We start from the raw sequence: 27365 nt of genomic DNA, 5'->3' as shown, positions 1-27365 counted from the left end.
CAGTTCATGACATATTGATATGTGCTCGACACCCTATACGTGTGGTTGTTACTACGAACAAGAAATACGTAATTTTTACAATGCCATTCATCTGCTTTGGACCTTTTTTGATATACGCGTAATATTTTAAAATGATGTGACAACCCTGAGCCAAAATGGTCCCTCTTGAAACAAGCAACGACACCTAGAAAGAGTGCCTGAGCCACGTCAATTACCACCAGTGTGTCAGTTTTGTGTAGTTTTCACGTTTCTGTTTGATCATAGGGTCTATCCAAATCAGAATACTACTAATGCACTAGGGCGCCATGTTATTGTTTTGGATTGAAATGTTCGAATAAAGCACCCCTTTCCCACGACCTTGGAGACCCTTTTCGTGCTGTTTTGGTTGGTGACCCGTGAGTTTTTGTACAAGTGGACTCAAATTGGTAACTGCATTACCCCATTTAGTTAACGGTCATGCTTAATTTAACAACCTTTTACACTTCTGGTGTAAACAGAGACTTCCATCCCATCACTTGCTGAGTAGTGTAGACTTTACTGTCAAGATTTACGGAAGCTGAATTGTGAAGTCCCCTGGTCATTGCCTTTTAAGTTATACACGTTTTACCGAGATCGATACTGAGTCTTGAGAGAATCTCAAAGAAACTTCAAGTTTAGACATTTGTTGATCATGTGCAAGTTATCGATCTAATTGGAGCGCGATTTTGTCGTTTACACTTTCTTTCAGTTGTGCTTAACTTGTAGAAACATATATTAAAATTATCACAAATTGGACCAAAAATCTCATAACAAACAGAACTCATAGCAAACATTAACAAAAAAGCGCACTTCAAATCATCACAGCATAATAGATGACTAGTCGTACAGAACCGAAATCAACAAAAAGCAATAAAATAGGTCGCAAAAAAAGACACAATTGCGAAGAAAAAATCAACCTGTCAAGAACAAAACTAAATAAACCGAAACAAGCATCAAAACTTTTCATAACAAATGAAATTGGGATAAATAATTGAACATATCCAGAATCTTTCGATCCATAAAAGGGCAGTTAATAAAAAATCCCATCTCAAAGGATAAACAACATCATAAGCAGCATAAATAAACCCGTGAGCGAGGGGATCTTTGTCACCAGTACCCTCATAGGAGGTAGCTGCTGCCCCAGGAGACGAGCTCGATTGTGACTCGGTTGTAGAGCCTCCGATAGTGGTTATCGATTCAAAGACATCTTCCAATATCGAGCTTGGGTAACCACCATATTTTGTTGGGGAACTTGAACTCCGCGTAGGCGTAATTTTAGATAGTAATAGGGACCCGATTAAAGCTGAAGGAGACAAAGATGCAACAGAACTCACATCTCTATCAATACCAGCAAAATAGCTTGTAGAGTCTCCGGGAAGCTATGTGGGGATATCCGCCGAACTCTCCGTATTAGCAAAAGAGCTGATAGGAGTTTCAAGATTTTCATCACTCGCAAACTCCGCCCCAGATATAGATATTCCAGACATATGCAAAGGATTCGTACCAGTACTATCCTCAGCAGATTGGATGAACGACCCACTCACAGTGGTAGTAGTAACAACTTCAACTCCAAGCGAAATCGTGGAGGATACTCCGTTTATTCCCGAACTCGAACTAATGTGATTACTTTCGTCATCAGTGTGCCAACCAGCAAGTTGTTCTTCCAAGTCTTGTTCTGAAGTGACCAAAGTAAAACCAACACTCACAATTTGGCCCCTAGAAAAGGTGGACTCGAGGGTTGTGGTGAGCTGAACAATATCCACGGTCGAGGTAGAGTCAACCAATGTGGACGTGGATACACGACCAGTGGACTGATGATTCAAACCACTATCAAAAGCAATAGCGACACTCAACGAGGGGGGGTAACTGGAATTTTACCACCTTGTGAATGAATATGAGATAACGGGTGGTACAAAAGTCGTTAAAGTGGTGAATGAAGTACCAGATTGTGATACAAGTCCTGTCTCAATTTCAATGGGTCCTTCTGAGTAAGTCGTTGTCCATGTTGAAGTAAACTCGGTTTCGATTGGTTTCTCGAATGTAGTGAGTGTTGTTAACGATAGAAGCGTTGCCTTTACCGCACGAGGTGCAACTGACTTATAATGTTTTGCGAACGAAAGTAAGAAGAAAACACCGAACGTCTACCAATTCGAAAACAAAGGAAAGTGGCTTTATCAAGATTGAGTCTGGTGCACATTTACATCTGTCTTTTTGCTATCGAGAGCACTATGCAATGTACGTTATATTAATTGTGGCAAAATGGTGACCTTAAAAAGATCGCAAAAGAGGCGCTGCATTCACTGCATTTTCAGTTTCAAAAAAGGACCCACAAGCTGACCCATTTAAAATATAGGCAAATGAGACTCCTGTTCTCACACTCTTTTATAGAAATATATGAACTCAAATGGGATTTCCATGAATTTTCGGACTTCTTACGCAATTGTATGGTTTATGCGACCAAACACAAAATTGTAAATTGTAGAACCTACAATTAAGACAGAAAGATTTTAGTTTTAGATATAGTCAAGCTCTAGAACTTATACCTTGGGCGGGTGTATGTAGTCAGTTTCTGTCTCCATAGACGAGACGAAGATGTTCAATCTAACCGACCGCTGCTAGATATATTGCATCGAGTGGTGCCATTTTATGAGATGTAGAACTTAAAATCCGGGCTACTTTTTTTTACGAAAGAGAACGGGGCTTTCTACAAGTATGAGCTGATACTAGCGATCTAATTTCAACGATTTGTAGAATAGTAAATGAGGTGACCATGGGCGCTTTCTAATGGGGACATGCACCATTAAAGTGTGTATAGAATTCTCATATTGAACGAATATCAAATAATGCACCGCCATTATGGAGTAATTATTCATGAGCTCTTCGTTAATAAAAACCAAACAGCTAGAGGTATATCGGCAATTGCATAACGCATCTTGATTTCATCTCAAGAATGTTATTTGATAGCTGTAGTTATAGTGGTAAAAGTCGTATATTTATGCCTCATTCACCCTCTAAACTGTTACACATTCTATAGACTCGTATTTATACCTCGAAAATTAGGATATAAATTCCACCTTAACCCCATTAGCACTCCTCTTTTACTCCTCTTTAACAATACTCTGAAGGCAGTATTGATACCCGTGATAACCTTATTTATACTCGGTAATGTACTCCGATATACCATTAGTATGGTGTTTCATGTATCCATATTATTTATACTCAGTATCGTTATTCTCTTTATTAGGTAGTGTCCAAACAAAATGTGCCATTAAATGTGAGAAGTCAACGTCGTATCTAGTGTCGCGTAAAACCACGACACACATTTTCTACTTGTCCTACTTTAACTCATCAACCAGATTTTTGCGAAATGAACTAAACATGAGAGAAGGATCACCGAGATGTATATTATACAATTCCACAGTGTTTATACCCGTAACAATTTTTTTTTACTTTTTGCTTTCACGGATAGTAGATCGGTTGCGAAATGGGACTATCAATTTTGTTGAATTTGTTGCAAAAATTCAACAAAATGAGGCATGGATGATTACCAAAGGATAACTTCCAATTTTGGTTTGTGTAAGCTACCCGTGATTGTACACATACGATCGTCTTACCGTAGAGACCAATCACTTTTTGTAAAATATCACTTTAAGTTTTACCAGAAGTTAGAGCATTTTCCTTGTAAGTATTTGGTAATCAAAGACATATATATCAAAAACAACACACGCTCAAGACACTCCATTCTTGAATAAAAACTTCATACATTCTCCTCCTTATTCATCTCTTGAATCTTTTAATCAACAAGTACACAACCACGGCAAGAAAGATCCAATTCCAAGCAGATACACCAAACACACCACCACCACCACCGTGCAACTGTGGATCCAAACTTGGATCACCTAGTCATTTCGCATCACCGTATTTGGGGGGATACCCATTCAACTCTACCCCACTAGCTGATTCACAACTACACCACTGGTCTTTAGGGACATTGTCCATTGCACGAGGAATGTGTAATCCACATCCTACCCAGGTAGCTTTCACTGATGTTGAGTTGTTAGTACTAGACGATGCGGAATAGTCTTGTGTTATACATACGGCAAATTTGGCACTCTGCTGGTCTACACATTTGAATTATGCTCTGATATATGTGAAGGATGCTTCGTGAAAAAAAAAGTGGGAGAGAAATATGATGCGATATTGTGGCGTTTTCCCGCCAAGAGCCGCACTTGAAATCTCCGTAATGGAGGGTTCATTCTATATTCAAGCTATACATGGTCTAAAAATCATACATTTCTACTTATCCCGTTGTCCCAACTGTTGTTCTTCCTTTCTTAATCTCTCTTCCTCCTCTAATCTTAATTGCTCCTCTACATCTAGATTCTCTTGGATATTCCACAATTGAGCATACAAGGATTCAGGATCACTCAATAATTGTGCATGCGAACCTTGTTCTTGTATATGACCTTTATTCAATACGATGATCTTGTCGGCATCGGCAATCGTTCTCAACCTATGAGCAATAGATACATTTGTTCTATTATCACGTTTGAAAATGGTTCTGATTGTCTTAAGCAATGCTTGTTCGGTATGGGTATCCAATGCTGATGTTGCTTCATCAAAAAATGTAATTGGGGCATTTTTAAGCAAGAGTCGAGCAATGGCCAATCTTTGCTTTTCTCCACCGGAAATCATCATGCCTCGTTCTCCAACAATGGTGTTTTCACCATCGGGTAAATCTTTAATTAAATTGTCAAGTTGGACGAGTGAAACAACTTGATGAATTTGTTCGTCAGTGGAGTTTAAATCACCATATCGGATATTTTCAATAATTGTATCGTTGAAAAGTGGCGTTTCTTGTGGGACAACTCCGATTTTTTTACGTAATGATTCGAGTGACACTTTGGTGATATCCTGTCCATCGATCAAGATGCGACCCAGATCAACATCGTAGAATCTAAATACCAATCGTAATATCGTCGATTTACCACTTCCCGAGGGCCCCACCACAGCTACTTTTTGTCCCGCGGGGATTGTAAATGATACATTTTTCAAAATTGGCCGGTCTGGATGATATCCAAATGTGACATTTTCAAATTTGATCTCACCGGGGGTAGATGCATTCAATTGTAATTGTGGAGCACCTTCAACGTCTGTGATTTTGATGGGGACACTTTGTAATTGGAACAAGTTTTCCATATCGAGTAAACTCTGTTTCAATTCTCGATAAACACTGCCCAAAAAGTTTAGTGGGACACTTAATTGGAAAACCAATTGATTAATCAAGACTAAGTCACCCACGGTTAATCCACCGGACACAACTCCCTGACATCCCATATACATCATTGCCGTAAGAGCCAGGGTGAAGATGAAATTCTGACCTGCATTCAAGTACGCCAAACTCGTGGCAACTTTAACCAGGGCATTTTGGTACTTTGTCAATGCATTATTATATTTCGACAGTTGGAATGCTTCATTGTTAAAGATCTTGACACTTTCATAATTGATCAATGAATCCAATGCCACACTGGCAGCTTGATTATCAGCATTATTGGCCTGTCTTCTGAATTTGGTCCTCCATGCCGTTGTTTTAATTGTGAAGATGGAGTAGGCCAACATTGTACAAAATGTCATTGCTGCAAACGGCAAACCATAATTGTAACTCAAGATCCCACAAACAATACTGATTTCGAATGTGATTGGTATAATGTGAAACACCATAGCCGTAAGCACATAACTGATACCTTTGGTTCCTCGATCAATAGCACGTGTTAGCCCACCAGTTTGTTGCGACAAATGGAATTGTAAATCCATATTCAATAACCGATTAAAAGTGTTTGACGCGACTCGTTTAATGGCAGTTTGAGCCACACTTGCAAATATGGCGTTTCTCAATTCTCCAAACAAAACAGCACCAAATCTAGCACCTCCATAAGCGAGGATTAATGATCCAATCACAGTGGATAATACGCCAACTTCTTGAGTCCAATTGACATTCATTTGATCAATGATTTGCTTGAACAAAAATGGAACTTCAACATTGAGCAATTTGGATCCAATTAATAGCGACACGGCAATGAGGACTCTGATTTTGAATCTGGGATTGTCTTTAGGCCATATGGTTTTGAATAATGATCGCATCATGAATAATTCCGATGTAGAGACTTTTCTGCCAAAAAGGGAATATGAAGACGAGTCGGATTTAGCCTTCTGTGATTGTGCTGTGGTTGCTGCTGCTTCCTTGGGGATATTGATTTTCGCTGGAGTACGGTTTGCATCACTTGGTCCATGAAGTAATTGAGCGGTTTTGGTGAATGTCCGTATCGGTGTTGGCCTGTAACCAAGTCGAAGTGTATTGGCCAATGGAGATGCGGACCTTCTTGCTAGCAGTGTATTCAGTTTTGAAAACAATGGCCATGCTTGCTTTATTGAACATCTTAGGAGAAGCATAGCTGTCTAATAACATGTAAGGAAAGAACCAGTGGTTTGATATCTGATAATAAAATAGTGGTTATGGGAATTCTGAAAAAAAAAAAAAACAAACTGAGAAATAATCAATGGGACAAGATCTGAGTAAAAAGATGTGGCGCGCAATTTGAATTATTTTGAATGGAGTTATCGACTACACAGCTAAAATCACTCACGCGGTGTATATCACTCTGGCTAGGTGCGGGTGAGTAAACTTTCTCCACCAGAATGCTAATTCTGAGGCATTGGTGTAGGTATTGTGCAAGTCAACGAGCTTAATATCCTTCATAAGCATGCTTCGACCCATCACAAAAAGAGCGAATACTTCCCTCATTCAAGAACGTAAATGAATGAAGCCAAGCCATAAGTATTCTACGAGTTATGTTTGCTACAAAAATAACTCAAGTTGAGTACCTAATTGGGGTAAACTCCGTTCGGACTCGGCCCCGCGATTTAGAGAATCTATAATCTCAACAAACCTAAAATGTTCTACCCTACACAATATTTTTTTTTTTTTTTATTCTGTAACGTCATTACATAAATAATTGTCCTTCTCTATATAGCATATAATAATACCACGGCTATTTCACCACTTATTGTTTCAATTCTTTCAAACTTTCTTCCAAAGCCTTTTCAAAACTATCAATATGACCAGCATAAACCGAGTAACCCATATGACCAACACGGAAATACTTGCCCACCAACTTCTTATGAATACCACCAGCAACAGTGTACCCCTTTTCACCCAATTTCTTCAATAAGTCAGGTCCATTAACACCTTCGGGGAAATAAACTGCAGTTAATCCATGAGCGGCAACTTTATCATTCTTGGGCAAGATGGTTAAATCTAATTCTTTAACTTTAGCTTTAAACTCATCCGATTTTTTAGCTTGAGTGGCTAATCTCTTGTCCAATCCTTCGGCAAAGATTTCTTCCAATGATGTCTTCAACGCAGTAATTGTTTGCACTGCTGGTGTAGCGAAATAAGCACCTGATCCACTTTCGTAAGCCTTCATGATTGGTGTCCATCTTTTCAAACTGGCAAAGAATGTTGTATCCTTTTCCTTGTTTAATGCTTTAGACAAGGCACGTTCACTAGCGTAAAAAATTGATAAACCAGCTGGCACACCAATAGCCTTTTGTGAAGCAGTCAAGACAAAGTCTAATCCCCATTTATCGAATTCAATGTCCTCAACACCAACAGAGCAAACCCCATCAACAATGATTAAAGTTTCTGGTGAGACTTCTTTAACAACTTTACTTATAGCTTCAACGTCAGAAACTACTGAGGTGGAGGTATCGACATGAGTAATGGTGATTGCTGCATATTTCTCCTTTTGCAATTGATCCTTAATCTTGTCCAATGGAACAACATCACCAATTTCAGCAGTAATTACATCGACATCAGCACCATAAACTTTCAAACATTCAGCAAATGAGTCAGAAAAGAACCCAGTTGACAACACAAGCACTTTTTCACCAGGTTCAATAATGTTTGTAGCAGCTACATCCCATCCCAAGGTTCCTGATCCACTCAACACATAACCTTGAGTATTTGCATCAGTAGATTTAAACAATTTGCGCAAGTTTTGAAGCACGTATTGGAAAGTGTAAATAAAATCTGGTGATGTATGAGCCTGAGATGGAATAGCCATTGATGCAAGAACATCATCACTAAATTCAATTGGACCTGGAATTAAAGTCAATCTGTGTTCTGGTTGTTTGTATTGGAATGGAGCTGGCATTTTAAACACTGTGGTGGATGATGATAATGGACGACGGTAATTGAGTAATTGAGTGATTGATTTGGTTCTAGCTGTTGTTTTTGGTGTTCTGAACCAAGTGGTTAACATATACAATGATATAAAGAGCAAAAGAACAATCAAGCAATGAAAGCGTTTGTGGATGAATAAAAGCATTTTCGAAAAAAAAAAACAAAACAGAATTCAGCGTTAAACTTGTCTGATTGGGGGGGAGCGATTGAGTGAGAAGAATGAGTGGGGTGACTAACAAAGAAAGCGAGACCGGGGCGAACGAGACACAATGAGCAACAGAGTCAGGAATGTTACACAAAAAGTTGACTCGGTTTGTTTTTCTAATATGGAGATAACCGAGGAAAAAGAGTAATGAGACGGAATCTTCCATCCTTTATGGGATATTCCGAGTAATGAAAAGTATTTTGTACATTCTAACAATAATTCAAGTCAATTGACATAATTACAAACTACCAACTTCACACAAACGCCCACTCAAAACCTATTCTTCTCTTCCCTTACTTGATGTCGAACGTGAAAATATATATGGGGATAGTTTCTCATAGTGAGAAAGGGTAGTGCGTCGTGACACGAAAAAGAAATTATGACGTACATTTGCACCTTCTTTAAAAAACCACGCTACCATATATGCAACTGACACAAATAGGGTAAGGGTGTGTCTTTGCAGTTGCAAAGAAGATACTTTTATTTGGCAAATAGAGAGGAGAAGAAAGTAAGGAAAGGGTACTTACAAAATACACAAGAAGCAAAAACCTGTATGTGGTCTTAAGTTGCAGAAACCACACAACTGCTCCTATGCTTAACCAACGAGTGTGATATGTACTTTGATGGTGTAAGTCGGTGACATTCCCGCCACCACTCCAAAAACCCTGACCTCATTGTAAAATCCCATACCTTTACTTACAACATAACAAAAAAAAAACAAGCAAACAAAAACAAGTGCGGAGTTAAATAACTTATTTTCACACACACGAGCATCCATTGTTCATTCTGCTGACTGGCGGATTAACCACCATGTTCACTGAATAGGGGGAATGGGAGGAGGGTGACAGATCGCATCGACGCTCTTTTCCACCGTTGTAGTTTCCTCTTTTTTTTGTTATTCCACCAACACCCATTGCATTTTCCTTAATTTAGCTTCAATCCAACTTGTGTCAAGATTTACCTCCAACTTTGTCCCTTTATTTACCTTAACACCCCCATGGATGAAAAAAACTCCCTCTTGTATCAGAGCCAAGATTTAATACACACTTGGAACAACAACAACAACAACTTTGATTTGAAAATAGAAAAAACAAATTAGGTATCATTAGCTGTGATCTCTCTCCTTTCCACACCCCCCATTCCCAACTCTTCTTCTCAATACAAGGTGTAAACATTTGAAATCTCTTTCTCCAACACTTTACTTTGTGAACAACTGGTTCAAAAATTTTTCTTTTATCCCCATCAAATAGGATTTGCTAACTCTTCTTTGAAGTTGTCGATTTTCAATTCCAGGTGGACGATCAAAGCTTGAGAAGAGAAGCCAATCGATAACCCACGTTTGGTTAACAATTTATTAGACACGATTGAGGAATTGACTTGAGATAAAAGCGTTGCCGAAAATAGAATCAAATAGACATTAGCAATTATCGACAGGAGTTTCTTTGAACAAATGTCAGATGTAATCACAACGACAACTAGTGAATCAACAATTATGATGTCACCCAATTTGCCCACCAATTCAAGGGAGTCCACCACCACCACCATCATCATCGCATCAACAAATTCAACCGGTTCTTCAGCCAACTTGACTACAAATTCATCAGATTCAACGGCCAATTTGACAACAAACTCTTCAGAGTCAACAAACTCTACCAATTCACACCATTCAACCCATTCAACAAATTCCACACCAACTACCAATACACCAGCAACGTCAACTTCAACTAGTGATGATTCAGAGAGTGTGGATTCCGAAGTTAAAGAATTGATTAAAGGTCGTGAAAGTTTGACCTTTGGACCAGAAGCGTTAACAAGTATGGCTAAGGGGCTGCAACAACAGCAGCAGAAACGACAACAACAACAACATGGTGGTGATGGTAAAGCTTCCAGTGTTGATTTGACAGTGTCGTCATCGTCAAATATGCTGTCAATGAGCCATGGGCATGGACATGCACCACCAATGCCTTATCATTATGGCAACTATATCCGACTAACTGATCAACAAGGCAATATATTCATTTTGCATCCAAACGGATACGCAACCCCAGTGAGACAAATTACTGGACATATAGGGGGAAGTGGGTATACTAATATGTTGACGCAACAACTCTATGCTCAAAATTCAATTCGGAGTTTTGCAGCAATACCGGCACCGCCGCCCATGTCTTGCAATCAACCGCCATCACAAATGCCACCACAAATACCACCACAAATGCCAACATCCTTATCATCACAAATAAATTCCCATGGTGTCAGTGCTAATACCAATGGTGGGTATGTATCTTCATCAAATGCAACAATGATGATGACATCATCCAATACAGCAAACACAAAAGAACCGTCCTCTGATGTTGGAGCCCATTCTGCTGGTGTTACCGCTTTCCCAATATTCCCATATCCCCCTCAGCCAGGTTTGACAATGACCCCTTCAACAACATCATCCTTGACACGGTCACCATACAGAAAGAATTTCCGAAAATTTAGACATTTGGGAAGCCATAGTTCTAGGCGCGGTGGTGGTGGAGGAGGAGGAGGGGATGTCGGTTCAAATGGACGGCATTCCAATTTACACGAGGTGCAAACTTCGATTTTAACATTGGCGCAATTTTGTGGTGATTTGGATTTGGGCACCACGAATCGGTTTGGAAACTTGGATTCAACTTCAATTATTATCAATCTGAGTAGTGCCAATATCAGTTCGAGATCTAGTTTTAGGAGTGTTTTGCATCTAAAGCCAAAATAAAGATGAGGCAAGAGGATTTTGTTGCCAACAGAGAAGTCAGCTAAAAATGATGATTGAACATGAATGCTCCTTCAGTTATGAGCTTGGCGTCTCTGTTGATTCGGATAAAGCAGCTAATGGAGAAGAAAACTTGGTGATTGCTTATTTGGAGGTGTGGGTTCTAATTCATTTTTGTACACAAATATATTGTTTATTTTGCATTACTTGATGATGATGATAATTGTTGGTGGTGGCAGATATCGAGTGGGTCTAGGTGGTTGGTAATTGATGTAGTAAAGTCTGAGTAATACAAGTATATATATATATATACTAATTCATATACATTATAAATATCAGTTGAAGAGTGTGATTGCAAACCGCATTGATCTCTGCGCTTAATTTGTGAAAAGTTTCAGTCGCGAAGTTTTTGAAGCATATGCTACAGGAAAATCCCCCTACAAGACGCCACCACCGACCTAACAATCGAGCATGTCTACGCATAATTTAAATGAAGCGGTGGATAATTTCACCACATCTTTGATTTCGGATATCCAATCCAAATCGTCAATTGTTGAAATACAAGATGTAAAAATCACCAAAAATGACACTATGAAAACAAAAATTGATAAACTTTTAATTATACTACAACAGCCCAATCATCCACCAGTACTATGTCACGGTATCACTCGTGATGTCCAAAAACTAATTTCGATAATTGAGATTGTGAAACAAAAACACCAGGACCAATTGGCTAACGGATCTAGATCGAAATTGCATCAGTATAATTGCTTACTACGAGTACGAACTAAAGAAAATCCATACAAAAAACAGTCCAAGTCTAGTAGTAGTAAAGAATCAGAAGCCGAAGTTGAAGTTGTTGATTTCACCAAGGCTTTGAAAGTTGCTGGCGCCAGGCAAGAGGATAGGTATGGTCGTCCAAGCTATTCAGATGTCGTTTCAGATAAAGATGGCAATGAAACTGTTGTTCATGAAGCTAATCTGTATTCCAACTACCGTGATACACCTGCAGGACAAGGAGCTATTCGTATACCGATATTACCTACCCAAAGGGAAATAGAAGAAAACAAGAAGAAGAAAGTGGAGAAAAAGAAGACGAAAGTTGAAAAGGAGGCAGACGAAGCTAGAATGGAGATTATAGGTGATAAAGTATATGATGTTCCTGTGATGTATGTTTTGCTAAGTACTATTGATCTATCATCATATTTAGATAGTGATTGGACAGTGCAATGTTGACCTGCTCTAATGTCGTGTCGTAATGTGATATCGTGCGACATAAATGCACATGCTACCAATTGCGTTCAAGTGTCGTATGTTTTTTTTTTTCTGCTTCGCTTCTTCTAACCAACCAATCACTTTGAATGAAGATGAAGAAAAAAAAAAAATTATCCATCACCTGAACAACTCATATATCACTTGAACCAACTTCAGTGTGAATATACATACTAAAGAGACAATTACAGACACACACGAGAAACAATTCCTACTAGCAATGCCAATCGATCCAGCTACTTTTAAATTCGACACTCCACAATTTGATCCAAGGTTCCCCAACCAAAACCAATCAAAACATTGTGCTCAATCCTATATCGATTATCACAAATGTGTCAATGTTAAAGGTGAGGATTTCGAACCTTGCCAATTGTTTTTCAAAACTTTTACTAGTTTGTGTCCATTGGATTGGGTTGAGAAATGGGATGACCAAAGAGCTGCTGGTAAGTTTCCTGTCAATATGGATGCTTAAACAGGGGGAGAGATACGAGAGATGTGCATGGGCTTAAGAGCGAGCATCTTGAGAGAATGGACGAGAGTGTGGTGAGAGATTGTGTCGAAAGAATGAATTATGCTGTTGAAATGAAAGAGGGATTGGTTGTGCTTTCTTTTTTTCAAGGAAAGTTACATCTTTCCTTCTTGGATGACTCCAATTCCTCTTTTGATTTTAAAGAAAAGTCCATGTTTTATTTATCATGTTTTGAAGAAGAGAAAAGATAATGTACGAATTTATTGTGATTGGTTATTATGTAATCCTCCCTCACCTCGTAGTTGTAAGGTGGGGTGGAAACTATATGAAAACTGTCAAGCGACAGCGACGTGTACCTTGCTGGCGTAACAACTAACTCTTTCATGCTTCCAATCTCTTCTCTACAAAACGATGCCTTATGTATCTCAAAATTCATATTTTTGTATAGCCGTATTTAGACCCTTCTACATTACCATTTTTTCAATTTGCAGCTTCAAAAGATCAACTTCTTCTGCTGTTTTATCACAATTACCCAATGTATCATATGCTTGTTTGAGCAAATACTTTAAAGCTTCATTTTCATTCATCAATAAGGATTCTTTGCTATTACTACTAGTCGTCTTGGTTAAACTATCACCAATAGTATCCCTCTTGTTGCTGTTGGTAAACGATGGCAATTTCAAATAGTCTGTAAAAGACTTGACATCACTACCACTTTGTTGACTACTGACTTCACTTATGTCAGAATATATTGAATCTAGCTCTCCATGCTTGTTGTGCAAATGATTATTTTGCGTGGCTGTAGAAGCTGACGAGGTTGAGAAAACTGATGATGTCGAAGTGATCATTGAATTGTTAAGTGATGTGGAGTTGTTTGATGAAGCAGTGCTTGATCGTTGCCGAGACAAACCAGGATATGGTGATCGAAGTGTATTGGCAGATTGTTTAATGGGTGATTTCAGTTTCAAGTTTAATGAAAGTGATTTAAATGTATTCAATAAAGATGATTCAGGTTGTGACACTTGGGTCTTGACAGTAGATGATGCAACTCCCAATTCATCAGTAGCAGCTACTTGATGTGGTTGTACCTCTACTTCTGGACTCATGAATAGCTTATCATCCCATGAAAACAACAAATCACCAAAAAACAAATCCAAGTCATTAGCCACATTGCCCCATTTCGTCTCATTGAGTAAATGTTGATAAACAACTTCTTCATCACCCAAATCAACAAACGTCATCAATATGGGTTTGTTCACCACCAACAACCCCAAACTTATCTTCATCATCCCTACTTTCCATCCTTGAAATTGGCAAAAATCCATTACTCGATTAATAATTGATAGATCAGCCGTATGCGACGACATAAATGATAACCACCACTGATACAAAAAAGTTTGCATATTCACTTGACAATGCATAACTAAATGAGTATACAATTGTTCATCAACCGTTTTGAGGATTTGGCTAAATTGTATAAACCACAAATTCAACGTACTCGACATATGTTGAGCCGTGAAAATATCATGTAGTTCCAATTCAGTCTCCATTATTGTTGTCAATGCATAGAATGTCAACTCACACGATTGTAAATGACGATACAACACCCCAACAAGAAACAATAACCCTTGACAATAGCCCAATTCCAAATCGTAATTGGCATAAACGTTGAGAATCGTCGACAAGTCATCAATTGTCGTTTGTTTTTGGAAAAACTGCACCGTGGGGAATGTTCGTGTTAAATCTTTGCAAATTTGTTGTGAAACTTCCACACTATATGAATGTTGGAAATTGACATAGACTAATTTAATCGATTTGGGGATGGTGGCATAGCTCAATAAAAAAACTTTTTGCCAAACGTATGATCGAATACAATTTGGTATCCCTTGTTTCAAAACTAGTTCAGTATAGTGAGGTAATGTATTTACTGTCCTTGTTGGGTTATCGATGAAACTGGTCCAGTATAATGATTCCAAGTTGGATGAGATTGTAGTTGTACGAGATATGGTGGATACACAACATGTTGAAGGAGTAGTTATACTGGTGGTGCTGTTGGTTTGGGATAAGTTGGCACCACACTTGGTGCATGTTGCAAATTCGTCTTGAGTTATATCATAAGCGTCAATGATTTGGGCCAAAGATGGAACAGAAGAACCGATGGGTGATGGCTCACTGACGACAAGTTCACCATCACCCAGATCCACTTCCTTTTCTTCTTCTTCTTCTTCTTCTTTGAATCGTAAATGTTCAATCTTGGAGCCAAAGTTGTACAAGATTGCAGAATTATCAAGACTTGATTGTCCTTGACTCAATGACTCTTCAAATTCAAGCAAAGATTCAAAATCAATCATAGTTTGTAAAAGGTGGAGATGGAGTTTGTAGAATGTTCAATTGTTGCTTGTTGTGCTTTTTTTTGGGTTAGTTGTTGTGTATATATGCGATGGGAGTTTTTTTGATAAATGTATGGTCTAATGAGTGAATGAGTTAGATCTGGGACTAAATGAAATAACGAATGAATTAGTGCAGTGAGCGTGGTGGGTGACTATGTTGAGTGAGTGAGTATAAGGAATGACTGATAGTTGGGTATAATACTCATCCACTTTTGGGTCAAGAGGAAAATGGAGTGTAAAGAGATATCAGATTTGGAAAAGCTATATGCTTATATCGAAATCCTTCGTTAACTTAATCGAGTAATTTTTTTCAAACGATTTCGTAATTTTGTGTATTTTATTTCTGGCGCTTAGAACGCTTTTTGCAACTTAGTGTAATTTCATTTTACGTAGTCTTACTTCTCCTTTGTGTTTTTCTGTTTACGTGTTTTTTTTTTTTTATGAAAGGAGTCTTGGGACAATAGGGCCTGTTTCAATTGAATATGAAGGGGAAGGGGAAGATTGCAACTTTAAGTAATTATACATCTATCTAATAGAGAGAGAGAGAGAGAGAGAGAGAGAGAGAGAGAGAGAGAGAAATCTATGAACCTATAATAGTGAAACGAGTAAGAAGGCTATAATGCGCTGGTTGAACATTCTTCGATTGAAACTATACTCAATTTGAAATTTTTTCACATGATGGTCTGATCATATTTTCTTTTTTTTTTTAATTCTAAAGGTGTGGTGTACTGCTGTAGATGGTGTCGTATTTCTGGCACTTTCGTATAAGATCTTGCATTCGAACATAATTTAGTTAGTGTGATCTTGATTGTCCCAAAATGGAAATTTTCGCCAGCAATTCTTGAATAAAGAATTCAATGCCGGTGAGATTTGCACATACATGCACAGATATACTTATACAGTATTGTTTTAATAAGTGGAATTCACATAACAACAACATCAGAGTTGCCCCTGTATTATAGATCAAGTGCTGGCTCAAAGTGATTGAACACATTATATTACTCAAATAGTTTACACGTGACATGGTAGCATACAAATTATGGTAAGCCGCACTTACATGATATGATGATGAGTAAGTCCAGAACGTAGTTTATCCAATAACGTTACCCCTACAAAGCCTGACAATGGTGTATTATTTTACAGCGCGTATTAGCAATGGTGATGACGATGGTTTATCAGACATGATTACGCCTAGTGAGTCTACCTCACATACAATTTACATGGGTAAAGACAAGTTTGAAAATGATCCATTAATCAAACACTCACATCCCAAAAACATTTGGTTTCATGTAGACAACCATTCTTCAGCTCATTTATACCTACAGCTAACTAAAGACCAAATCATGAATTGGAAATCCTTTGGTGATTTCACCATCAATGATGACTTGCTTACGCATCTAGCACAACTTACAAAAGCCAATTCCATAAAAGCTAATAAATTAAACAACATCACCATTATCTACACACCAGTGGAAAACTTGCACACTGATGGATCAATGGATACGGGTACTGTTACTTTTAAGAACCCCAAATTGGTGAAACGAATCAAGATTGCTAAACGAGATAATGCCATTGTAAATAAATTGACCAAAACCAAGACTGAACAATCAACTCAAGAGTTTATCAAGTCACAAGAGGAGTTGGCGAGACAGATTGCTAAACATAGGAAATTACAAGAAGCAAAAGAGAAGGAATTGAGTTTACAATATGCTCAACAGAAACAAACCAATTCTGATCCATATGCTGATTTATTCAAAAAGGAAGAGCTTGAAAAAAGTAGCAATGATAGGCGACAAGAAAATTGGGATGAAGATGATTTTTGGTAAACCTCTAGGGTTCGTCGCTTGTATATATATATAGTCAACATAGATTATACAACAACACTTAGTCCTTTTGCTCTATGACTAACATTCTTCCTCCTGGTATATAAGCTCTTCCTCCTCAAGTGCGTGTACTTGTGCACAATCCAGTGAACAAATTTTTTTTTTTTTTTCGTTTCCAATGGCAACACACTCGGACAACCAAAGAGACACAACCAAAAAGAACACCCACACGAAGATCTTTCTTTAGAAGAGAGGGTTATTACAATCAATTCATCAAATACGATACTACTGCCTACGTGCAATCCTATCACTGCTGCTTTTCATCACAATTTTTTAACTGCATAAAGACAACTTAATTGTCAACCCACTTTCTGCTAAAAATTTGTGATTTCGCTATAACAGTTTGACTATTACATACAAATACTATCGTGTCTTCATTAGCAACATCTTCTAGTGACAGCCCAAAGGGCACTGTGACCAACAAACAACATAACCAAAAACAGCAAAGACAGCAACAGCAGAAAAAGACCCAGCTTAATAGAGATATAGAAAAGAGTTCATCGGTTCCACAGTACACCCTTAGAGTTAAGGATCCCGAATTAGCCAAAGTTTTTATCAATCAATTGTCCATATTATTGACCACAGTTGATTCTTCTTTAGTCGATTCACATTATAAACAAATTAGATTTATTTTCAAGAAATTAGTTAAAGATCCAGTTGTATTGAACAATTATTTTGAAAAATTATTTGGTTTGATCAGATTCAGCGATTTCAACAATACCTCATCATTATCACCAATTGAATCATTATTTGCAAAAGAATTAGATTTCATTGCTACTGAGTTAACATTTTACGATTTATTTTGCATTCATTTGGATAGTATCATCCCCAAGGAATTTAATATAGTTAATTTCACTAACAAGTTCCATTGCGACCCTATCTTAACTTTCCTTTTAACCGTTAGATACCACGAAAAAGGGGACTCACAGCAAATCAAGTCATATTTCGAAACTTGCCCATCTTTATTGTTACCCATTTTCAAAACAAGAAAATTTCCAAACAATTACAACTGGAAATTACTACTTGAGCAAGTACTTAATAAACCATACTTTCCATTCTTGAGCAAATTACTCACTTTAAGTTCAATTAAAGCGTTTGATTCTGAACTTGAGCCAATCCCCAAATTTTATCAAAGTATATTAAAAATGACATTTAAACAGTTGATACAAGAAATTGGCTTTGAAAACGTGCTACCAGAAAAGTTGTTGCCCAGTCTTTTACAAATCAAGCCCAATGAAGTAGATCAAGGTATTGCTTTGGTGTTGGCGGAAATTCTAATACCTGGATCACAAGGATTTGAATATAAAGTAACACCATTGAGCTTACCCGAATCAAATGCCAAGGGGGCTCAATTACAGGCTTGCTTTCGTGCAATTGAACAACTGGAAAGTTTAAGCATCAATTGGTATGAAGTTTTCAACTACTTGCAACAATACTTATTTGAATCAAGTCAGAGAAACGTTGTACCTTCAGCAGCTAGTGTGTCGCAATTCCTATCTTCATTGGATTTCAAACCGGATCCAATTGATATTTTTCTCAATTATGAATGGTGGTTTGGCAAGACATTGTTGTATATCTTGCAAACTTGTGATGCATCTCAAGGTGGATACGATATTGCATTGTCGAAAAACTTACTGTTGTGTTTTGAAGAGGACCGTGCAACTCTTGGTCAACCACAATTAGGAGGAAGAAATATTTTAAAATTTATCAATGTTGGTAAATTGGAGTTGCAGGTTATAACTAAAGTACAAGCGCAACAAGTGCAGCAAAACTTGAGCGAACAGGATCGCACATTGAACTCATACTTGAGTCAAGTTTTCGAGCATGATTATAGAGTGTTTCCCGAGTATGTTTTGACTGCGGCGTTATCAGTTATAGAAAAGACGCCATTCATTAACGATTTAATTGATACTTTGTTTTACTTGTTGATGGATAGCGACTCGCTTGCATTGCCCAAAGTAGTACATACATTGCACGAATTGGGACTCGTTGTTGGTAAGGTGATGGACTACTACAAGAGCAGAAACACATTCTCTGCAGCTGAAAAAGTAGTCGCAATGAGTTTAAAGTTGAATATGTTGGATCAAGTTTTACAGCAATTGTGGAGTAATGATGCCAAATTGGCAGTCAAGCTACTCATTGAATCATCATTTTTCAATTATGACTATAAAAAGGAGTTGGAGGCGAAATTAAATGATCCGCAATTAAAGAGTATTATCTATCTGTCCTTGTTGGATGTGGTGACTGAAAGAGTCAGAGGAGATTATGAAACTGTGCAACAACATCAACAACAGCAACAACAGCAACAACAGGGCCAATTGCCAATACAAACACAGGCACCACCTGTGCCTATGTTGAAACTTAGGACCAGTTATTACCTACTTGAAAAATTAAAGAGTAGCAATGGGTTAGTTGATTTAGAAAAATTAAAGAATCTTCAAATTCTATTGTTGACAACTTATCCAAGATTGATTAATTTTGGTAATGGCCACGACGATGCCATACTTGCAAATGAAGCCAAATCAAGCTTTTTCCCCATTGATGTTGAATTGGAAATGAAGGATTACTACTCCAAAATGTATAGTAAAGCCCTTGATATAGCTGAGATTGTCAGTATTTTGATCAAGATGAAATCAAGTGATGATCCCCACCAACAGGATGTATTTGCATGCATGATCCATTCCTTGTTGGATGAGTACAAGTTTTTTGGTGAGTATCCATTACCAGCATTGGCTTCAACTTCATTATTATTTGGTGCTTTGTTGGAAAATGACTTGATTCATGGTACAACTTTGACAGTGGCTCTCAACTTTATTTGGGAATCATGCAATCAACCACCTGATTCGAAACTGTTCAAGTTTGCTGTTCAATCATTGTACAATTTCAAGTCGAAATTGCACGAGTATCCAATTTACTGTAAACATTTATTGGAATGCCACTCGTTATCGACTCATGCTAAAATGTACAATATTGTCAAAGATGCCGCCAATGGTATTCCTTGCATCGCTGGTGGCTCCAGGAGTGGAACTACACCAAGTAGCTCGACGCCCGACGTGGGACCCAAATACCAATCAATCAACTATGTTGAACAAACTGTTGGATCCGTTCAACAAGAGGACCCACCAAAGGAAACCAAAGAAAAATTGCTGTTTTCGGTAAATAATATGACTTCTGAGGATTTGCGTGTTGGTGCGATTCGAGAATTATTAAAGGAGGAGTATTTTGCTTGGTTTGCCAATTATTTGGTTGTTGATCGGGCCAAGGAAGAATTGAATAATCATGCGTTGTATTATGGGTTGGTTAAGGAATTGAACAATGTCATTTTCATGGAATATATCATGAACGTGACCATGAAGGAGGTTTATCATTTGATTATTTCAAAAGACCGCATTAAACTCAAGACTCTTGGTGCTTGGTTGGGAAGAATCACTTTGGCTGAAGATAAACCATTGAGGAGAGATTTGATTGCAATCAAATTTTTGCTCGTTGAGGCGTATGATTTTGAATCATTAAATTTGATATTGCCTTTTGTTTGTAAAATCTTGAGTCAAATAGAAAACTCCAAAGTGTTTAAACCTCCAAACCCATGGGTGTTGGGTATTTTCCAAGTATTGTCGGAATTGTATCAATTTGCTGATTTAGTTTTGCAACTTAAATTTGAAGTGGAAGTTTTGTTGAAGTTGTTTGATATGAAGATTGAAGATATTGAGCCTAGTCAATTGATCAGAAAACATGACAAAGATCCAAGTCGGTTAGCTGCCTTGTTTGGTCTCTTGCCTCAAGTTGGTGAGAATCTTGCTTCTGAAATGGCTCGTATGAATTTGGAACAATCAACAACGATGCCTGGTTTCAACAATGTAGCACAATCATCATTTGATAAACCATTCCAGCAATTGCAAGCTCCAGGGCAGCCAATGGTACCCCAGCAACAACAACAACAACAACAACAACTTGGCTCGATGCAACCTTATGCACAACAAACTCAGCCAGGGCAAGTGGATTCCGGAATGGATACCAGTTTCAGCGCTCTTGTGGGGAACACTATCTTTACTCAACATGCCAATTTGAGAAGAGCACTTCAAGCATCACTTTCGAGAGCCGTTCGTGAATGTGCTGAGCCGATCTTGACTAGAGTCTCCGAAGCTGTATTGGTGACAACTGAGTTCTTGATCAAAAAGGACTTCGCTACTGAGACCGATATCGGCAAAATTAGAAGGTCGTATCATAGAATGGCTCAGCAATTGTCGCATAGTATGGTGTTGTGCTCTGGTAAAAAAATGCTTGCTGATACCATTGAGGCGACAATGTTGCATTTCTTGGGAAACAATCTTAGTGATATTCCAATCATGGAGTTAACCAGTGCCGTTCAATCAAATGTTGGACTTTGCGTTGATATTGTTGACAAAATTGCAGCCACTAATGTTATTGACTTGATTGATGAAAGGATGAAACCATATCTTTTAAAACGTGAACGTCATGGCAATGACGAAATGTTTGTGGAAGAAGGTACTCCCGAATATTCATTAAGATTACCTGAGCCATTAGGATTGAATCCAAGGGGATTGAGTGCTCAGCAGTTGCATATTTATGAACATTTTGGTGAATTGAAAAGTGAGCTGCTTGATGGGCTTCGTGCTGCTGGAATCACTGCCACTGGTGCGCCAGCCGTACTTGCTCATCCACAACCACAACCACAACCACAACAGCAACAACTACCAACACAAGTTCAAGCACAACCACCACCACAACTTGGTCAAGATTTTATCGTGCAGCAACAAGCAACGCTCGTTCAGGAAGACGTTATACCTTTGGAGCAATTGTTTTCGGCAATTACTCAATATTGTGAAAAAGCGGTACAATTGGTGTCTGAAGTATCGGAAAACAAGTTGTCAGACTTGCCTCCAAATCATCCTATTATGGCAACTTTGACTCAGACATTGGCAATCGCTCAAAGCAATGCGTTAAAGTATCCCGATTTGTTATTAAGGGCTGCCCAATATGCAGTCAATTGTTTGTTTACGCAAGTGCATACCAATCCGATGAGTAATGAAATTTATGTTGTTATTCTTGACAAGTTGTGTGAGTTTTCTCCATCAACGGCTAAAGACGTCATTTGGTGGTTGGTGAATTCATCTGATCAACGTAAATTCAATATGCCAGTGATTTTATCATTGTTGAAGGTGCAATTGATTCAACCTATAAAGTTTGACGAGTCGATTAGTAAATTGATTAAAGGGTCGCATAATCCGGCAATTGTTAAATTTGGTGCTAGTTTGTTATTAAATGTATTTACTGCTGAAGAAGCTGTACGTCCAATTGCGTTGAGGTCTGAATTTGCTAAAACTTTGGATGCATTGTACGAGTATAAGAAGTTGACTTTAACTAGTGAAGAAGATAAACAAGCTCAAGCTGAAGTTGACAAGTTGTTTGAGCAGTTAAACACATCTAAGCCAGCAACTTCTGAATTGTATACACAATTGGGTTATGTCTTCACTGAATGGGTGAGATTATTGACTCATGGTGATCAAGATTCTAGAGCTGCACAAGGACAGTTTGTGGCTGGGTTGGTTGATCTGGGTATTTTGAACGATGCTGATTACTTTAAGACTTTTTGGAAAGCAGGTATTGATATATCAACGCTTGTATTCACTACTGAGCAAGAGCTTAGAAGCAGGACTCAACATGAAGCGTACTTGTCAATTGATTGTTTGGCGATTTTGGTAGTGAGGGTCGTTTTGAGTATCGAGGATGAACAGCAAGCCATTCATTATTTGAAAAAGACTATTGCTGTGATTATGTTGAATTTGGTTACTGATCATGAAAATAAATCAGCTTGGAATGATCGTCCATATTTCAGATTTTTTTCATCTTTATTATCCACTTGGAGTGATGCATCCGTATTGGATCAAAACGCAACCAAGAAACTTGATGCTGATTTTTACACATTTATAGGTGATGTTTTCAACTCATTGCAACCTATTGTGTTCCCCGGTTTCACATTTAGTTGGATTGCATTAATCAGTCATCGTATGTTTTTGCCACAAATTCTTGAGTTGCCTGATCGAGCTGGATATGGCATCGGTGTGAAATTGTTGACTTCATTGTTAAAATTTCAACAAACTTATCAAAATAAGGATAGCAATCAAGATGTGTTGAGTGTTGTATTTAAGGGAATCAACCGAATTTTTGTTGGATTGATTCATGATTATCCCGAGTTTTTAGTTGAATGTCATTACCAGTTGGTTACTGCTATCCCCAGAGGATATATTCAGTTGAAGAACATTGTGTTGTCAGCAACACCAAAGGATATCACTGTGCCAGATCCATTCACTCAAGGATTGAAAGTTGAACGTTTACCAGAAATCAATGATGCTCCAGTAGTGTACTACAAACCAATTGAAGATTTAGTAAAAGTTGGGTTAAAGAAACCAGTGGAGAATTTTTTGCGTATTCCAGCACCAGGGTTAATGAGAACAATTTATAATGGACTTAAATTGAATCAATCAAAGACGACTGATGAGTTTGGGTACGCAGAAACCATCACATTCAATGCCAAGCTAATCAATGCATTGGTTTTACATATTGGAATGAATGCCGTTGCCGAAAGAAGTCCAACCAATCGTGGATTTAATACCAAGACTTCACAAGTTGCTTTACTTGTCGATTTAATGAATTATGGTTCCAATGAGTTCAAGTATATCATGTTGAATGCTATTGCTAATCAATTGAGGTACCCCAATAGCCACACTCATTGGTTTATTGGAATCATTTTGCATTTTTTCAGTTCAAATTCAATTTGGAATTCATCAACCAGTACTAAATTGGCAGTACAAGAAATTATAACGAGGGTGTTATTGGAAAGAAGAATTGTGAACAAGCCACATCCATGGGGGTTGACTATATTGTTTACTGAGTTGGTCAAGAATGAGAGCTACGGGTTATTTGAGTTGCCATTTGTCAAAAACTCGATTGAAGAGGTGAAGAATATATTTGACACCTTGTCTACCAATGTCAAGGGATAGAGAAGAAGAAGAAGAAGAAGAAGAAGAAGATGATGATGATGATGATGAGGGGGAGGAAGATGAGCATTAAGGACGTCGCATTCAGATGTCTCATTTGTATATTAGAAGGTTATAATTGTATTATGTAAATACTTTGTACGAATGTAATGATTTTTATTAGATGATTTAGCAGTTACCGTGGTGTGTGTAGATTGTGGTGGTGGTTTGTAAACTTTTTTTCAGCGGCAAACTTTTCCGAGTGGGTGACTGAAAACTTGACAAATCGGAACAGAAACAACTACACGAACATAATTCCATCAATACACTGTTCTATTTGAACAGTAGCATATTAACTGATACTAGCAATATACAGTAAAGCGCATGTCTAGAGTCAAAAGAATCGCAAAGGAATTAGAAGAGTGTCGTCAAGACAAACAATCAGGTGTCACGCTTGAACTCAACAATGATGCCGATTTAACTCATTTAACAGGGTACTTTGCTGGTCCACCAGGTACACCATACCAAGGTGGTTTATTCCAAGTTGCAATAGATATCCCTAACGAATATCCATTCAAACCACCACAAATGAAATTTACCACCAAGATCTACCATCCCAACATTTCATCAGTTACTGGTGCTATATGTCTCAATATCTTGAAGGATAAATGGACACCGGTCTTGACTTTGAAATCGACATTGATCTCATTACAACTTTTGTTGCAATCGCCAGAACCTAATGATCCACAAGATGCTGAAGTTGCCAAGCACTATTTGAGTAATAAAGCTGGATTTGAAGAGACTGCTGCTTATTGGACTAAATTGTATGCTAACGATGGGAAATCTGAAGGTGAAGGAGGAGCTGGAGCTACTGTGGTTAAAGATTCGGCGTTGTATGGTATTGATGACTCGATTGTGACTCAATTTGAGAATATGGGGTTCCCTAGAGATAAGACGATTGAAGTGTTGAGAAGATTGGGTATCAAGAGCTTCAATGGAGTTACTAATAAGGGTGATTTGGAGAATAAGATTTTGGAAGAGTTGTTGAGAGAGTGTCAATAGAGAGTGAAAGGTGATGCTACCCCTATAAATAGTCTGAAAACACAGCATTTTCTGAAGCTATGCAATTGTAGAGTGATATTTTGTATAAAGTAGGCGAGTGGTGAGAGCCCCTTCAGGCGGTCTCTGTTTAATCCGGACTAAACCATGCTACTTTGGGTTGATCTACGGGACGTTAGTGATATCCTGCATATAGACCAATTTGGGGCGTGAAAAATAAAAAAAGAAAATTTTTGATCCGATTGACCTTCCCAACTTGCCACAACCTAATCACTTGAAGGGTAATTGTTTAATAAACCAAAGCGTAACTGTACATTAGACATCGGTGTGAAAGATTAAATCATCACCATAAACATATACAACTACTAGAAATCTACTTAAAGCTGATTTCAACAAAATTGTGTTTTTATTACTTTTTATTTTTGCATCATTCTTCATTTCCCACTAGCATCATCTTCCTCAGCCGCTCCTTTATTGAAATATGACTACATCACCAACTCCAACCCAAGAAGAACGTAAAGGGACTCCAAACGATGTTTCCAATGCTACTGCTGTATCAACATCCGCTAAAGGTGGCCAAAACTTGACGGAGGAACGAGTATCGAATATTGGTTGGTATTTCATCAAATCGTACTATGATTTCTACATTGCCAAATTAGATGTCATTCATAAAATTTATCATGGTGATGCATCCATTTTGCACGATGCGTTCCCCGAAGAGGACAAGGACAAAAAGAAGAACGGGGATGATGGTGAGGATGAGTTGACCACCTGTTATAAAGCTAAAGGTACTGATGCAATCAAAAAATGCTTTGCAGAACATATATCTGGTGGAGGTAACGACAAGAACAGAATTGTTATTACCAGTGCTACTTTTCAAGTATCATTGGAAAAGAATATCATTATTGTTACATTTGGAGAGTGGTCCAAAAATGACTCGCCATTTAAACAGTTTACTCAAACATTTGTCTTGACACCAGGTAAAAGGGAGAGTACTTATGATGTTGCCAATGATGTTTTGAAATTTGTGGAAAGTAATGGATTTAAGAATAATCAACAAGTGCAAGACGATGTTAAGAAGGAGGAAAGTGTTGTCGTTGATGAGAAACTGGCAGCGTCTGCAATTGTTGATGGCGATGCAGTTGAGAAACAAAAGGAAACAGCTGCTGAACCAGAGAAAGAGAAGGTAGGTACAGAAGAGAAGGCAGATAAAAAAGAGAAGGATTTAGTACCAGAGGTTAAGAGAGAAGCGGAAGTCGAAAAGAAGGAACAGGCCAAGATTGACTTGGCTGAACCTAAGAAGGAAGAGACTCCAAAGTCTGAACCAGCTGAAAAACAACAACCACCAGCAGCAAAGGAGGAAAAGAAACCGGAAGAGCCAGCTAAGCCAAAAAGTTCACCGCAACCAATGACGTGGGCAGATTTGGCATACCAAGCTGTTCCAGCTTCAAAACCAGCTTCAAAACCAACAACGGCAATAAGTACTACTACATCCACTCCAATTGCAACCAAAAAGACCCCAGTATCCGCCTCTCAGCAACAATCTCATCAATCAACTGGTGGAAGTGGTAGATTTAAAAAAGATGAATGGTATCCAATCTACATCCGTGGTATTCGTTCCATTGACGAAAAGACATTGAGAGATCATATCACTAAAAAATTTGGTGAATTGAAATTTTTCAGAACTAATCAAAACATTGCCTTGTGTGATTTCGTTTTAAAGGAAGCTCAAAAAAAAGCATTGGAAGCTAAGGAGACTACGTTGGATGGAGTCGTTATCAATTTAGAACCAAGAGAATCCAAAACTGGTAACAATTTCCATAATAACACCAGTGGTAATAACAACAATGGTGGCTATAAAAGGAAGTTTGGCGACAAAGATGGTAAAGATAAATTTAGCGACAAGAAAGGTGGTGGAATCAATGGAGGAGGTGGTGCCGGTGGTAAGTTTGTTGATGGAAAGAAAGTTGCAGGAAATGCAACTGGTGGTAATAAACAAAAATTGGGTAAATTAAATGCAGCAAAATAACGGAGCAAGATGAGAAAGAAGGTGGTAGTTAGTGTGTATAGAGAGTACTTGATTAATGAT

At 38.1% G+C, this 27365-nt stretch overlaps 11 protein-coding genes across 11 annotated transcripts; 7 read left to right on the top strand and 4 right to left on the bottom strand. All coding sequences in view use genetic code 12, as the record gives it.

Moving 5' to 3' along the window:
• Positions 1-3921: 3921 nt before the first annotated feature.
• CPAR2_600420 (uncharacterized protein) lies at positions 3922-4147 on the bottom strand (the record flags this gene model as incomplete). The annotated part of the gene is made up of 2 exons (XM_036810434.1): positions 3922-4061; positions 4117-4147. The coding sequence occupies 2 exons, from the start codon at positions 4145-4147 to the stop codon at positions 3922-3924; spliced, it is 171 nt and encodes a 56-aa protein (XP_036662814.1).
• A 167-nt stretch (positions 4148-4314) lies between these two features.
• ATM1 (ATP-binding cassette Fe/S cluster precursor transporter) lies at positions 4315-6468 on the bottom strand (the record flags this gene model as incomplete). Its single annotated transcript, XM_036810323.1, has 1 exon — positions 4315-6468. One exon carries the CDS (start codon positions 6466-6468, stop codon positions 4315-4317), a length of 2154 nt encoding a protein of 717 aa, XP_036662813.1.
• A 611-nt stretch (positions 6469-7079) lies between these two features.
• Positions 7080-8231, bottom strand: CPAR2_600400 (pyridoxal-phosphate-dependent aminotransferase family protein; the record flags this gene model as incomplete). Its single annotated transcript, XM_036810212.1, has 1 exon — positions 7080-8231. One exon carries the CDS (start codon positions 8229-8231, stop codon positions 7080-7082), a length of 1152 nt encoding a protein of 383 aa, XP_036662812.1.
• A 1726-nt stretch (positions 8232-9957) lies between these two features.
• Positions 9958-11208, top strand: CPAR2_600390 (uncharacterized protein; the record flags this gene model as incomplete). Its single annotated transcript, XM_036810100.1, has 1 exon — positions 9958-11208. The coding sequence occupies one exon, from the start codon at positions 9958-9960 to the stop codon at positions 11206-11208; it is 1251 nt and encodes a 416-aa protein (XP_036662811.1).
• A 468-nt stretch (positions 11209-11676) lies between these two features.
• Positions 11677-12441, top strand: CPAR2_600380 (uncharacterized protein; the record flags this gene model as incomplete). Its single annotated transcript, XM_036809989.1, has 1 exon — positions 11677-12441. One exon carries the CDS (start codon positions 11677-11679, stop codon positions 12439-12441), a length of 765 nt encoding a protein of 254 aa, XP_036662810.1.
• Positions 12442-12697: 256 nt separating this feature from the next.
• Positions 12698-12949, top strand: CPAR2_600370 (cytochrome c oxidase subunit VIb; the record flags this gene model as incomplete). The annotated part of the gene is made up of 1 exon (XM_036809878.1): positions 12698-12949. One exon carries the CDS (start codon positions 12698-12700, stop codon positions 12947-12949), a length of 252 nt encoding a protein of 83 aa, XP_036662809.1.
• A 461-nt stretch (positions 12950-13410) lies between these two features.
• Positions 13411-15297, bottom strand: CPAR2_600360 (TBC domain-containing protein; the record flags this gene model as incomplete). Its single annotated transcript, XM_036809767.1, has 1 exon — positions 13411-15297. The coding sequence occupies one exon, from the start codon at positions 15295-15297 to the stop codon at positions 13411-13413; it is 1887 nt and encodes a 628-aa protein (XP_036662808.1).
• A 1163-nt stretch (positions 15298-16460) lies between these two features.
• On the top strand, positions 16461-17162 carry CPAR2_600350 (uncharacterized protein; the record flags this gene model as incomplete). Its single annotated transcript, XM_036809656.1, has 1 exon — positions 16461-17162. The coding sequence occupies one exon, from the start codon at positions 16461-16463 to the stop codon at positions 17160-17162; it is 702 nt and encodes a 233-aa protein (XP_036662807.1).
• Positions 17163-18364: 1202 nt separating this feature from the next.
• On the top strand, positions 18365-24241 carry CDC39 (CCR4-NOT core subunit; the record flags this gene model as incomplete). Its single annotated transcript, XM_036809545.1, has 1 exon — positions 18365-24241. The coding sequence occupies one exon, from the start codon at positions 18365-18367 to the stop codon at positions 24239-24241; it is 5877 nt and encodes a 1958-aa protein (XP_036662806.1).
• A 360-nt stretch (positions 24242-24601) lies between these two features.
• On the top strand, positions 24602-25279 carry CPAR2_600330 (E2 ubiquitin-conjugating protein; the record flags this gene model as incomplete). The annotated part of the gene is made up of 1 exon (XM_036809434.1): positions 24602-25279. The coding sequence occupies one exon, from the start codon at positions 24602-24604 to the stop codon at positions 25277-25279; it is 678 nt and encodes a 225-aa protein (XP_036662805.1).
• A 478-nt stretch (positions 25280-25757) lies between these two features.
• On the top strand, positions 25758-27305 carry CPAR2_600320 (uncharacterized protein; the record flags this gene model as incomplete). Its single annotated transcript, XM_036809323.1, has 1 exon — positions 25758-27305. The coding sequence occupies one exon, from the start codon at positions 25758-25760 to the stop codon at positions 27303-27305; it is 1548 nt and encodes a 515-aa protein (XP_036662804.1).
• Between the last annotated feature and the right edge of the window lie 60 nt (positions 27306-27365).

Source organism: Candida parapsilosis, contig 005504 (genome assembly GCF_000182765.1).
Source record: "Candida parapsilosis strain CDC317 annotated contig 005504".
NCBI classification, from domain to species: Eukaryota; Fungi; Ascomycota; class Pichiomycetes; order Serinales; family Debaryomycetaceae; genus Lodderomyces; species Lodderomyces parapsilosis.
This window is presented reverse-complemented; position numbering and strand designations above follow the sequence as displayed.